A 14,851-nucleotide genomic window follows, 5' to 3' on the forward strand; every position below is an offset into this window, starting at 1 on the left:
TCCCATCTTTGTTCCTTCTTGTGGTTCTATTCACACCACTGTTATTAGCACCCACTCAGTTTATGTGGTAATCGGCTTCTTATATGACTGTCTCTGATCTTACCCTGAGCAATGTAAGAGAACATTTACTTCACTCCCTAGCATAGTGGTTAGCACTGAGTAGAGGCTCAATAAACATTCATTGTTGAATCTAAATGTTGCTTTCACATAAACTTAGGCTGAGTGATCTCCTTTGAGGAGGAAGAGAATGTTAGGGTATAGGATGGTTATCAAAACTTTGGTAAGGGTTGAATTTTGGCCCTGAAAGAGAAACTATAACAGATTATTTCCAAACTTTATTTTATAAAGGAGCGGGTGAAGGCCCAAACAAGTGACTTGTTCCAAACTTTATTTTATAAAGGAGCGGGTGAAGGCCCAAACAAGTGACTTGTTCCAGTTCATGGAGTCAAATAGGGACAAATATAGGATCAGAATATAGGTCTTCTAGCTCCGGGTGCTTTTCCCATTTAAAACCTGTGTCTGAGTAGCTAAATGGGTTACAGACTATGCTAAAAACATAACAGCGAACCAAGAGCTTTGCCAGGTTCCGTAGACTGTATGTACATAGATGCCAGTGTTCCTGTTGGTAATAGGTAAAGCATATGGCTGATGGGAAGCCAACTCAAAGAATGTACTTTACAGATGGTGGGTCAGGCCACCACCTTCATCTAGAGAGGCTAGTCTAACTAAGCCTCTAATTGATACTAAGTCAATTACCGTCATTCCTCTCTGTCCAGTTATTCCAGATACCCTCTCGGTGGCCATGGCGCCCCAGACTCTAAACAAGGAGGAAGGTGAGCGGTTGGAACTTACCTGTGAGGTGTCCAAAGCCACAGCTCAACACACCCACCTCTCCATCACCTGGTACCTGATGAAGGATGGAGAAGGAAGCCAAGCCAGCAAGATTATTTCCCTCTCCAAAGATTTTACGTTGCTCCCTGGGCCCTTGTTTACAGAGAGGTTTGCAGCTGGTGATGTGCGCCTCGACAAGCTTGGGGTCACTACCTTCAGGCTGTCCATGGGGAGGCTCCAGCCCTCGGACCAAGGTCAGCTGTTCTGTGAGGCAACTGAATGGATTCAGGATCCTGATGAAACCTGGACTTCCATCACGAAAAAGCAGACAGATCAAACAACCCTCAGGGTCCAGCCGGCAGGTAATTATCTTCTCAGGAAATTCATTAGTATGCTAGTGGTGGGTATTTGGGGAATATCTTTCTGTTTCTTTGGGGTTTTTTTCCCCCTTTTTTTGGCTGTGCCACATGTCTTGCGGGATCTTAGCTTCCTAACAAGGAACTAAATCAATGCCCTCGGCAGTGAAAGCCTGGAGTCTTAACCACAGGGTCACCAGAAATGGAGTCTTAACCACAGAACCATTAGGGAACTCCCAATTTTTATTTTAAAATCTTTGGTTGAATATGAAACAAGATTGTTTAGAAAGTTTGGATAAATTTTGCTTTTGTCATTTTTGGAGCATAAATAAGAAAGATACTCATCTGGGGCTCTGTCCACAGGCTATGTCCACGGGAGGTTTTATATGGGACAACATCTGTTGACTGTTAGTTAGATTCCACAAACCATACAGGGAAATAGTTTTGTTGCCATTTTTGCCAGGCTCTGTGTAAGCACTTCAGCTGCATTGTCTAGCGTAGTCCTAACAACCAGCCTCAGAGCAAGTTGTCAAATTCCACTTTTCGAAACACGACCCAAAGCCCCAGCTAATGGTCCGCCTAAGCTTGCTCAGCTGGTGAGAAGTGGAGCTGGTGTTTGAAGACAGGTGTGTCTCTCCAAGGCCCTCTCACCACAGTCACTTGGGCCTCAGAATAGCCCCAGTTTCCAATGCGAAGCCTTGTCAGTGCTCCCTCTGCCTGACTCCTTTACCTTGCAACAATGTCACTCTTCGTGATCCATTGGCATTTTCACCAGAGCAAGCAGGAAGCCTCCATTGTAATTCCTGGTCTCTCCACATGAGCTTTGGTCCACTAGGAGGAGATCTAAAACCATAAACATTCATGCTAACAGCAATGATCCAGTGATGGTTGATTGAAGTTTTCTTTTTTTTATCTTAAAGAGGAGTATTATTTTGTTCCATTAAAAACTGTCCTGATGGCGTTATATGTCCAAATTATACACGGGGAGTCTTGTGGAGACACATATATGCTTTTTTCCCCCTTTCTTTGAAAAAGATTTTTTTTAATGTAAAAGTCTTTATTTTTAAAATTTATTTATTTAAATCAGTGAAAATTCGTATATGTTTAAGGTGTACAGTACTGTGTTTGGATATCTGTTTGCATTGTGAAGTGACTATGATCAAGTTCGTTAGCATATCCATCGCCTCACATGGTTGCGTCGTGTATGTGGCGACACTTAAGATCTACTTTCTTAGCAAATTTCAGGTAACACCGCACAGTATTACTAACTGTAAGCATTAGATCTCCAGAACTTATCCATCCTGCATAACTGAAACGGTGTACTCTTTGATCAACGTCTCCCCGTTTACCCCACTCCCACAAGCCCTGGCAACCAGGGGTCTACTCTCTGCTTCCACGTGTTCAACATCTTTAGTTTCCACAGTCTTTCTGTGTCTGGCTTATTTCACATAGCAAAATGTCCTCCAGGTTGATCCATGTTTTTGAAAAGAGTAAGATTTCCTTTTTTCTCATGGCTCAATGATAGCCCATTGTGGATGTATACATTTTCTTCGTCCGCTTACCCTTTGGTAGTCACTTGTGTTGCTTCCGTATCTTGGATATTATGAGTAATGAACATAGAGCAGGTATCTCTTTGAGACGCTGTGTGGTTTGCTTTGGATATATTCCCTGAAGTGGGGATTGCTGGGTTATGTGGAAGTTCTACGTTTAGTTTTTGAGGAACCTCCATACCGTTTTCAATAATGATCATACCAATTTACATTCCTACCAACAGTATACAAAGGTTCTTTTTTCTTCTCCTTCCTCACCAACCCTTGCTATCTTTGGCCTCTTGATGACAGCCATTCTAACATGTGACGTGATATCTTGTGGCTTCGATTTACATTTCCCTGGTGATTAGTGATAAGCATCTTCCTTTCCATATTTTTAGCCATTTGTATGTCTTCTTTTGAGAATACCTAGTCAGATCGTTTTTCATTTTTATGTCAACTTATTTGGAATTTTTTGCTATTAACTTATATGAGTTTCTTATACATTTTGAATAGGAACCTCTTTTGAATACATGGTTTGCAAATATTTTCTCCCATTTTATAGATTGTCTCCTCACTCTGCTGATTGTTTCTTTTGTGTATAGAATCTTTTTGGTTTGATGCAATTCTACTTGTCTATTTTTGCTTTTGTTGCCTGTGCTTGTGGGGTCATATCCAGAAAACCATGGCCCAAACTAATGTCAGGAAGGTTTTCCTTTTCTTTTCTTTTCTTTTTTTCTTTGGCCATGCTGCATGACATGTGGGATCTTAGTTCCCTGACCAGGGGTCAAACCCATGCCCCCTGCCGTAGAAGCATAGAGCCTTAATCCCTGGACCACCAAGGAAGTCCCCCTTTCATTTTCTTCTAGTAGTTTCTCAATTTCAGGTCTTGGGTTTAAATCTTCAATTCATTTTGAGTTTGTTTTTGTTTTTTTTTAATATGCTGTGAGATAGGGATCCAACTTTATTCTTCTGCATATGGATATCCAGTTGGTTCAACACCATTTATTGAAGAGACTATGTTTTCCCTGTTGTGTGTTCTTGGAACCCTTATTGAAGATTAATTGACAAAGATTCATGAATTTATTTCTGGGTTCTCTATCCTGTTTCATTGGTTTATATGTCTTAATGCCAGTATCATAGTTTTGATTACTGTGGCTTTGTAATGCCTTTTGAAAACAGCTAATGTGAAACCTACCACTCTTGCTCAAAATTCTTTGGCCAGTCAGGGTCTTTTGTGGTTCCATATGAATTTCAGAATTGTTTTTATCTATTTCAAAATGCTATTAGAATTTTGATAGGGATTGCAATGAATCTGTAGATTGCTTTGGGTGATATGAGCATTTTAATAATATTAATTTTTCTGACCCATGAACATGGGATATCTTTTCATTTGTTTGTTTCATCTTCAGTTTCTTTCATCAGTATTCTACAGTTTTCATTGTACATCTCTTTACCTCCTTGGTTAAATTTATCCTTAAGTATGTTCTTCTCTTTGATAGGATTGTTTTAGGATTGTTTTCTGATTTTTTTTTGATAGTTTACTGTTAATATATAGAGATTTAACTGATTTTTTCAAGTGTTGATTTTGTATGCTGCAGCTTTACTGAAATTCTTTATTAGTTTTAACAGCTTCTTGGTGGAGTTTGGTGGGTTTTTTTTTTCCTTTTTTCTTTTGATTCCTATATGTAAGAACATGTCATCTGCCAGCAGTGAGTCTTTCTTCTTTTTTTCCAATGTAGATGCTTTTAATTTCTTTTTCTGTCTAATTGCTCTGGCTAGGACTTCCAATACCACGTTGAATAGAAGTGGTGAGGATAATCATCCTTGTCTTATTCTTGATATTAGATGAAAAGCTTTCAGTTTTCCCTGTTAAGTGTGCTGTTAGCTGTGAATTTGCCATATATCACATATGCTTTTAACTTAGGAAAATTCCACTGGACATTCTCACCCAAAAATGAGAGCAAGAAATCACAATTTATGTCAGTTCAACATAGTATAAAATATTTTATTTTAAAATATACATTACTATGTACTTTACACATCCATGCATTCATCTTGCTTAATAGTATTGCATTCAGAAAATCACATATGTTGTTCTTTCCAGATGATTTAAAAAATAGTCAAGGGCATTTTTGATTCTAGGCATTTCTTTGGCCTATCTCTGATCTCCCACATTAAATTCAATCCCTGTACTACCCTGATAGGAGATCGCATCTCTCTCTGGTATTAAAGGAATAGGTGCAATGGCCTCTCTAAATATCTGCCTTGCTTTTGTTTCCTAGTGAGAGATTTTCAAGTCAACATTAGAGCTGAGAGCACGGTACGTGAAGGAAAATCCTTAGAACTGGTCTGCCTGGTCATGGGTGGTGGCCAGGACCCACACCTTCAGGCCACTTGGTTCTTCAATGATGTTGAAACGGCCCACATTGATGCTGGCGGAGTTCTGGATCTGAAGAAAGATTACCAAGAAAGAGCAAGTCAAGGACAGCTCCAGGTTTCAAAGTTAAGCCCCAAGTCTTTCTCTCTCAAGATCTTCTCTGTGGGCCCAGAGGATGAAGGTGCATACAGATGTGCAGTGGCAGAGGTAACAAGAGCCCAGATGGGCTCCTGGCAGGTGCTGCAGAACAAACAGTCGCCAGACAGCTTTGTGCACCTTTGGAAGCAAGCAGGTATGTGAAGCTGGGGCCAGACATGGGTGGGCTGCATTTCAACGTCCTCCTTTGTGAGTACTGGATACTTTCATGGACACAGGGGAGGTCTCCTGAAGTCAGGTATCAACCAGGTCACTTTGAGGTGGAGTGGAGTAAAGGGAAGCACCCAAACTAGCTGAAAACCTGGGGGCTTCCCAGATGGTTTAGTGGGTAAAGAATCCGTCTGCAGTGCAGGAAACCAGGAGACTCAGGTTTGATCCCTGGGTTGGGAAGATCCCCTATAGGAGGAAATGGAAAGCCACTCTAGTATTCTTCTCTGAAAATCCCATGGACAGAGGAGCCTGGTGGGCTACAGTCCATGGGGTCACAAAGAGCTGGACACAAATAAATTGATTGAGCACGCACCCATATAGCTGAAGACCTGAGTCCTACTCCTAAGCCGATAAATGGTCTGTGACCATGAATACTCCATGTACTTCGCCTTACTAATTCTCAGCTTCCTCAGCTATAAAATAATCTAATTTCACTGTCGTTAAGTCCCTTCTTGCCATCTTAGATTCTTGATTCTATTTGCTATTATTTCTGATTGGTGTGTTGGGTTTTCTTTCAGCCGAGAATACCTGCGTTCATGAAGCCCCCTGTCTCCTTGTGTGTGTGTCTATTTTGAGTAGATTAAGAGAAAAGAGCTTATACTTGCCTCTTTCCTGAGAAATAAACACCCACATTACCCCTCCCACTTTTTCAGCATCTTTCAGGTGTCTTTCGTCAGTTCTCTGTGTTCTTAACCTGATACAGGGAATGATACTTAGTCTTAATTCTGCATCAACCCATGACTCAGAGTAAGAAAAGAAGTGAGAGTGGGCAGACTCTATTGCCTGCATGTTGCTGTGATGTGGCGAGATGCCTATCTGGGTCAGATAGGCTGGGTGTGATTATCTGGAAGGCCATTCAGCTCCTGTTAAGTTTCTGAAGGCTGTGTGACCTTAAGCATGTTTGAATAATCAGTGCTTTTTGTGTGGAGAGAAAACTGATAAATCCACAAGCAATACTATGATTTTCTGGGCTGAGTATTAAATTCAAAGTCTAGAAAGATGAATTGCCCCAAAGCAAAAACCAAAAAATAAATAAATAACAAACCCAAAATGAAGATGTCCTTGTTGTACTCGCTTATTGGAGGCATCTCCATAGACACAAACACTTCCATGCTCTTCTCCATCACCCCATTTGCTTGGAGTGAAGATGCACAGCTTTGGCCTAGATTGGTGAGCCAGGAAGTGTGTTGGTGTTAGTTTTTACACTAAACATTTGGTCTTTCTTGCTAGGATTAAGAAAAAACTATGTAGGCGTGTTTACCTATTTACACAGAGCTAAATCTCAACCTTGTGTATCTATCTCCGCTGGAGCAGAACTATAAACCTTTCGTAAACTCAGGACATAGGAATCTGTGCCAAAGGGACCAAAATGTGTGCTTTGGGGCACATAGATCACAAGCTTATCAAGTAGGTGGTCTGCCCAAGCTAAAAATAATACTTTGTGCAGGCCGGAGTCCAACCTGTTTCTTTTTATGGAGAAACAGAAAAAGTTAGTAACAGATTTATTAAAGATCCTGTTGAACATTTGGTTTTGAAATGCAGACCGTTACTTCAAGTATGAGCAGTTTTATCATCCCCTGAATGTTTTAAACAGAAGAGGGTACTTCCCTACCACTGTGCATGCCCACCTTACACATGCCTGGTGAGTGTGTCACTTCTAACTCGGAGATAGCAATGACCACAATAAAGTAAGGAAACCACAGTTTTTTTTTCAAACTGAAACTGCTCGAAACCTATCATAATGGTTATACTTGAAGTGTAAGATTGTGACTAATAATTTCCCCTCTAATTTTGAGACTTTAGTTATGAGTCTATTTTTAACTTCAAAAAAATTAAGTGTAATAATAATGCCTCTAATACCCCAAATTTGGAAGCGAGGTTTATATATGTATATATATGTTATGTTATATACATATATATGTAATAGGTAGATATATATTAATTTGTGGACATTAGCCTTCTTTCTGTCTTGGTAACGTTGTGTTCATCCATAAAGCTGTTAAAGACAGAACTCTTCCTCAGCAGAGAAGATCAATCTGCAAATTCATTTAGATACTATTAAGATTTCAAAAGCCAGTTCTGTTTTGTTTTCCTGGAAATTCCCTGGTGGTTCAATGATTAGGATTTCGTGCTCTCACTGCTGAGGGCCCAGTTTCAATCCCTGGTCAGGGAACTAAGATCCCACGAGTCTAGAAAATATAAATTAAAAAAAATTCATTTTATTTTCCTTTTCTGACTTTGAACACCTCTGCTCTCATGAAGGGACTATCATTACACACTAATGCTAGTAGCTCACTTTTGCTGGGCACTTTTCCTTGCCAGCAGGGTAAGCCTTTTGCATGTGCTGTTCACTTAGTCTTCTCACAGTGCAAAAGTGAGGTGCTATTATTACCTTCTTTCCTTTACAGGAAAGAAAATTGAGGCTCAGGGAGGTTCACTTTGTTGTCCAGGGTAATTCTATAATAACTCCAGGGACCTTGGCCTTAAGCATGAGGCTGGGCTGCCTAGGATGCATGAGCTTGAGGGATCTTTGCATTGCCCACAAAGCACCCAGGACAAGGCCTCTCACAGGAAGTATCTGTTGAAAGGATGTCCACATTTCTGATCATCTTGAATTTTCCATCTGGGAGCCAGACTTAACACTTACTGTTTTACACTGTAGTTCAGGTATAGGAAGGCTCTCCCTTCAGCCAACAATATATATGAATGAATATATGATTTGAAAAAGAGAAATGTATATATATATGTGTGTGTGTGTATATGTGTATAGGTGTATATATATATATATTTTAAAAATACTTGAGGGGGAAGTATATCTGTATTTATAGTATATGTATATTTATATATATATACATTTTCCCCAAAATAATTTTTAAAAGAAGAAATTTTTAGTTAAAAAAAATTTTATTGGAGTTTAGTTGCTTTACAATTTTGTGCTAGTTTCTGCTATACAGAAAACCTAATCAGCTATACCTATACATATATCCCCTCTTTGTCACCACAGAGCATTGAGTAGAGTTCTCTGTGCCCCCACAGAGGTCCTTATACATAGTAGTATATATAAATCAATCCCAGTCTCCCAATTCATCCCACCCCTTGTTTCCCGTCTTGGTGTCCATATGCTTGTTCTCTACATCTATGTGTTTATTCTGCTTTGCAAATAGGTTCATCCGTACTATTTTTCTAGGTTCCACATATATGCATTAATACACAGTGTTTGTTCTTCAACTTCTGGCTTTCTTCATGCTGTGTGACAGCTCTCGGTCCGTCCCAGTCTCTGCAAGTGGCGCAGCTTCATCCCTGTTTATGGCCGAGTGATATTACATGTATTTGTGTGCCGCATGTCCTCACCCATTCCTCTGTTAATGGGCATTTAGGTTGCTTCCATGTCTCGCCTATTGTAAATGGTGCTGCAGTGAGCACTGGGGTACGTGTATCTGTTGTAATTATGGTTTTCTCTGGGTATGTGCCCAGGAGTGGGATTTTGGAGTCACACAATAGTTCTATTTTCCGTGTTTTAAGGAACCTCCGTAGTGTTCTCCATAGGGTCTGTATCAGTTTATATTCCTACCAACAGTGTAAGGGGATTCTCTTTTCTCCACGCCCTCTTCAAGTAATTGTTTTTTAATGGTAGTATTTTGAACAGAAATATAATTAACAGTACTTTTTCACTGTTCAGATACATACTAATTAGGGAAAGATAAGTAAGGAGGGGAAAGTCATTCTGAACTGTGAAAGTCTGAATTCCAGAAAACTAAACATTGAAATAAACACAGCTTCATTACTTTCACTCTCATACACCAACTCTAATTAATTTAACAAAATATTACCATGTGTTTTCCCAACTAGATGTTCCTAAGGAACAAATCACTAAAACTTAGGGCAAACTGTAAATTGTTTACATGTAAATTAGTTCTTCTGGTGTTCTTTCTGCCATTTCTACTATTTAAGTGTTGATTAAATCTTTTATTCTGGGGGATGATACAAGAGTGAACAATTTGATTGGATTTGTCTCAAAGTAGTCAAGTCTTAATTAATGAGAGTTCACTGTTTTATAGAAAACTTTTCATTTACTCAAAATACGTTTTTCTTCTAAAACCTGTAATCTACAGCAAGAAATGTGGTTGTGTCTACCAAGAACCAGCAGCAAGCAGTGTGGGAAGGAGAGGTGTTAACCCTTCTCTGCAAGGCAGATGGAGCTGAGAATCTCCTGACTGTGGCCTGGTGGCATGTCCCACAAAACCAAACACAGCCGGTGTTTGTGGCTGGCATGGAGCAGGATGGCACTGTGAAGCTCGGTGCTTCATATGGGGAACTCGATAACCTCAGAAATGCAAGGCTGGAGAAAACGGACTGGGCCACCTTCCGACTTGAGATCACCTCCACCACCATCACAGACAGTGGCATGTACGAGTGCAGAGTGTCTGAGAGGACCCGGAGCCAGGCCAGAGACCAGAGCTGGACTCAGATGGTGTCGATCACTGTAAAGCCCCTCGGTAAGTCAGGGAAAGCCTTTGCTGAACTTGCATATCATCAGTATCTTCCTTCTGTAGTGGGATGCCATGGAGTTTGATTGCATGTCATCCTGAATCCTCTAGTTACAGTACGTATACCCCAGAATACAGAGCAGGGTCTCTGGTTACCGAGTCTGCCAACTGGTCTCTGAAGTTTAGTCATCTTTATAAAGATGGTCTTTAGGGTGCAACTTATAAGTTGTTATTCAAGGCTAACAACGAAATCGAATCATTTGGAGTAGACTTAGAAAAGAGATATGCCAAGTGAAGCGGAGCCTCATACCTTCAGGCTTCTGACAGCTGCAGCCTGGGATTGCGGAATCTCCAGTAGCAAGTGTCAAACAGTGATAGTTCACCCAGCAGCGGGGTAAGGGAAGGAGGCCGGCCAGCAGGGCTGGGCGCCCCACCCCCTCAGTAGCAGCTGTCTAAGCAGTGGACTGGAGAAACACTGCCTGTTTGTTGTCTCTGCTGAGAACACTCTTACAGGAGGTTCAACTTTAGAAAACTGGGGTCAGAATTCAGGACAGCCTGTACTGTGAATCAATTTCTACCCCCAAATATTTGATACTCCCAGTGTGTGAACACATGGTTCAGTGTGAAGAGGTGATAACTAGGAAAACTTAGAAGCACTGTACCTCGATTTGATAAACATGTTAGAAATCATGTTTTGTGTTTCTGCCCACAGAGTCAAGTTTGCAAGTTAGTCTGATGAGCCGTCTACCACAAGTGAAATTAACCAACACCTTTGACCTGTCCTGCATAGTGAGGGTTGGCTACTCTGACCTCAGGGTTCCACTCACCGTGACATGGCTGTTCCAGCCAGCCAGATCTCGAGCCTTTGATCTGTTTCTTCAAATCACCCACAATGGCACTATTGAATGGGGGAGCTGCCTACCCCAGTTCCAAAGGAAGACGAAGATTTCACAGTCTCCATTTCATTCTCGGCTCCTAATCCATGATGCCACCGAGGAAGAAGCAGGAGTTTATCAGTGTAAAGTAGAAGTTTATGACAGAAATTCTCTGCACACAAATAGTCCTGTGAAGGCTTCTGCTACCTCTCACCCACTAAGGATCATTGTCACTTTACCAGGTTAACACTACTTGAAATTAATTCCGCTTTTTTGAAAAACATTCTTCCCGTTTGGGGAAAGTTATGGAATTAAAGCATAAAATAATTTCTCCCCATGTTTGTACTATAAGTAAGTACAATATATAAGTGATATCCAGGAAGCGGGGTAGGGATAAATTAGGAATTTGGTATTAACAGATTTAGTGGACATGAACTTGGACAAACTCTGGGAGATGGTAAGGGATAGGAAAGCGGTCGATGGGGTCACAAAGAGTCGGACACAACTTAGTGAATGAACAGCAACAACATTAACAGATGCTCACTAGTATATGTAAAGTGGATAAACAACAAGGACCTGCTGTATACCACAGGGAACTATATTCAACAGGTTAGAGTAACCTATAATGGAAAAGAATCTGAAAAAGAACATATAAATCACTTTTCTGTACTCCTGAAACATTGTAAATCAACTATGTTTCAATTTTTAAAAAATTAACCAGAATAAAAAACATACCCACCCCCACACACATATACACACACACACATGCAAAGTGATCTAGATTAACATAGAGCTAATATGCACGAAATGGCCACACTGGTTTTTGAAACATTGGAATAGTTCCACACTAATAATAACTGTGGCCCCTTCCTCATATCCTGTAAGTCTCCACCGCTCAGCAGCTGGACACCACACGGCACAGCAGGGGGCTTCCAGGATCAGCTCCAGTGCTGGGGCATTCCTTCAGATTGGTCCCTGCCTGTGCCTGGCCAGTCATTAAATGTTTAGAATGTCTCTCCTAGTGGTATGGATAATGCAAATTCCATTCAGTACACTTAGCCATTCATTTTGATGTGTTAATGTATAAGAATTAGAGAATTTATGATTATAGTCAACATACAATTGGTAATAGAGCATAGAGATGAAAAGTAAGACACAACTTCCCAAATTCTGCTGTGCCAGTATCTTCTTTCCTGATTTCCATCCTCTTAAGGTGGAGTGTTCAAGAGGCTTTGACATCACTTAGATCTTGGTCCCTGCCTGTGCAGCCGACCGACAGATCAAGAATCTGTCCAAGCCTATTGACTCCATGGGTAAATTGCTGATGTGCAATTTAAAGATGCTGACATGTTCCTAGTGCAGTGTCTGACAAACCAAGCAGATATTCAAACATGGTAACCATCATTCTCTCAGCTACTGAGCAATAGTTTTGGTTACAGTAGTCATCTCCTTGTTGGTTAACTCATGCCTTAATTTACTTGTCTTTTCTGATGTATTTCAAATTGTTGGTTCAGTCCTTTCTTCTTAAAACTTCTTTTTCCATGGCCTTGTGACACAAGATTTTCTTGGTTTCCTTCCTAGCCCTCTCATGACTGCTTCTCATTCTCTTTTGCAGAGTCCTCCTCTTGCACTGACTCAGCCCTTTGGGCTTCATTCTCAACTTTCTCTCTTCTCATTCTATACAGTCTCCCGAAGTAGGTTTATTCCTACCCAGGGATTTATGCTATATATTGACAACTCCCAAATTCACTATCTTGAATGACTTCTCTTCTGATCTCCAGACTCATGTAATTGCCTTCAAGACATGTCTACACTCAACATGTCAGAACATAAAACACCATTACCATCCTGCCAAAGCTACTCCTCTGATATCATTCTCTATGTCCCCACCACCCATCAGTGATCCAAGCAAGAAACCTGAGTCATCCACTACTCAACTACATCCAACTCCTGTTCAAACTTGCGTTACATAGCAGGCAAGGTCCTTTGTGATCTGGAATATTTATGTCTTCCCAGCACCATCTCTTTCCACTTTCCATCTTGAATTTGAGCTCCAGCCACACTGAATTACTTGCAGTTCCTCCAACACGCTACGCTCTCTCTCATGTTTAGTCTTTGTTCAAGTTGCTTCTTTTGCATGGAATTCCTTTACCTCTTCTCCATCAGCTTAATTCCTATTAACCCTTAAGACTTAGCTTAGAGATATCTCCTCCAGGAAGCCTCACTCCCATATTTGGGTTACACAGTCCTGCTATGTGCTCTGATAGTCACTTTTGCAGACTTCTGTCCTGCTTGGGTGACACAATCCTATAATCTCTCAGCCTCTGTCCCAGTATTAGTCTCTCCCTCTAGGCAGAAACTGAGGGGAGGGATCCACTGAGCCTGGAATAGTCTGGCACATAAAATAGTATGCATTAATAAATGTTTGTTGAAAGAGGAGTAAAGAGACCTACTGGCAGCATCAGTAAGCGGGCACAAAAGTATAATCTGTGATGTCAGCAAGAAGGTAAGAATAAGATTTAGAAGCCAGGTTTTGCCATTCATCTTCTGACAAAGCAGAAAAGCTCTGGGGTTAAAGGATAGTTGACTCCCTATCCATACAATGTTCCCAGAGTTGAGTGACTGCAAAGAGACATTCAGTTTTAATAGTGAACATACAGCTTCCTCTTGTTTACCCATATCTGCAGACAGGTACAACTAGACTTGGGCAAATTATGGGTCAAGGAGTATTCTGGATAGCAAACACCCAGACAAAGCATCCAAGGGCCACTTTCTCTCAATTTGATTTATGAGGTGCTCTAAAAGAGAAGATGTCTGTGCCTAAATATTGAAGAATTTCTTTTTTTAAGTTTTATTTTATACTGGAATATTGTTGATTAACAATGATGTGATAGTTTCTGGTATACAGCAAAGTGATTCAGTTTTATATGTATGTGTTCTTTTCCTGTATGATTTTTTATAGGATGTTGAATATAGTTCCTGGGGCTATACAGTAGGTCCTTTTTGGTTATCTAATATTGAAGCATTTTCATGTGGGAGAGATTGGCTTTCTGGCTTGATACTTCCTCCCTGCCCTACCCTCCCCATTCCACTCTTAGGGCAGGGTAGAACTAGGACCAGTGGGTGGAAATTATGAAAAAGTAAGATTCACCTTGATATTGGAAAGAATTCTCTAGTGGCAGCATGTCCAAAGATGGAATGGGTGCTTTGTTAGTGAGTTGTTCAGAGGCTGCATGAGCAGTTGGTGGGGCTACTAAAGAGAGAATTCACACATCCGGTAGATCTAGGAGCTATGGCCTTGTTTAGTTGCTAAGTCATGTCTGACTCTTTGCCACCCCATGGACTATAGCTCATCAGGCTCCTCTGTCCATGGGATTTTTCAGGCAAGAATACTGGAGTGGGTTGCCATTTCCTTCTCCAAGGAGCTATGGCCTTAGTTGACCTCTAATGTCCCTTCTACTTTCAAGTTCTATTTTCTAGCAAAGTAACAAAAGTAATTGTACTGTTCTTCTCATTTAGAGAGCAAACTGAAGGTGAATTCAAGCAGTCAAGTCCAAGAGATCTCCATCAACTCCAACACTGACATAGAGTGTAGCATCCTGTCCCAATCCCCTGGAAACCTCCAGTTGGTCGTGACTTGGTACTTCTCTCCCATTTCCACTGATGCACTCTGGCTGAGGATCCTGGAAGTGGACCACAACCACGTAGTAAAATATGGGGATGAATTTCAGACCACACAGAGAAAACAGAAATTCCACGCTGAGAAAGTTTCCCAAGACTTGTTTCAGCTACACATTCTGAATGTGGAAGACAGCGATCAGGGCAAATATCGCTGTGCTGTGGAGGAATGGCTCTGGTCTACAAATAGCACGTGGCGCAAGCTTGGAGAACAGACATCAGGTCTCACAGAATTGAAACTCAGGCCCACAGGTAAACCTTGCAAGTATATTCTCTAGCATCTTTCTGTAGAATGACCCCCTTCTCTTGGGCAACACTTCTATGGGATGATAATATGCGGGTGAAAATA

General features: G+C 40.9%; 1 protein-coding gene across 16 annotated transcripts in view; it reads left to right on the top strand.

Annotated features, from left to right (window-relative positions):
* The window catches only part of CD101 (CD101 molecule), a 69,588-nt gene that overhangs the window by 20,042 nt on the left and 34,695 nt on the right, over positions 1 to 14,851 (top strand). For 13 of the 16 annotated variants that reach the window (XR_011259522.1, XR_011259520.1, XR_011259523.1 and 10 more), the window contains 5 exons: positions 777 to 1,193; positions 5,002 to 5,388; positions 9,575 to 9,958; positions 10,662 to 11,066; positions 14,344 to 14,754. Coding sequence is in view for 8 of the 16 variants with exons in the window: in XM_069601929.1 (XP_069458030.1) it covers positions 777 to 1,193; positions 5,002 to 5,388; positions 9,575 to 9,958; positions 10,662 to 11,066; positions 14,344 to 14,754 (2,004 nt within the window). In the remaining 8 variants the exon portion in view is untranslated. The remainder of the gene's footprint in view (positions 1 to 776; positions 1,194 to 5,001; positions 5,389 to 9,574; positions 9,959 to 10,661; positions 11,067 to 14,343; positions 14,755 to 14,851) is intronic. The other 3 variants (XR_011259533.1, XM_069602010.1, XM_069602004.1) reach the window with 1 other exon arrangement.

This window comes from Ovis canadensis, chromosome 1 (assembly GCF_042477335.2).
Source record: "Ovis canadensis isolate MfBH-ARS-UI-01 breed Bighorn chromosome 1, ARS-UI_OviCan_v2, whole genome shotgun sequence".
NCBI classification, from domain to species: Eukaryota; Metazoa; Chordata; class Mammalia; order Artiodactyla; family Bovidae; genus Ovis; species Ovis canadensis.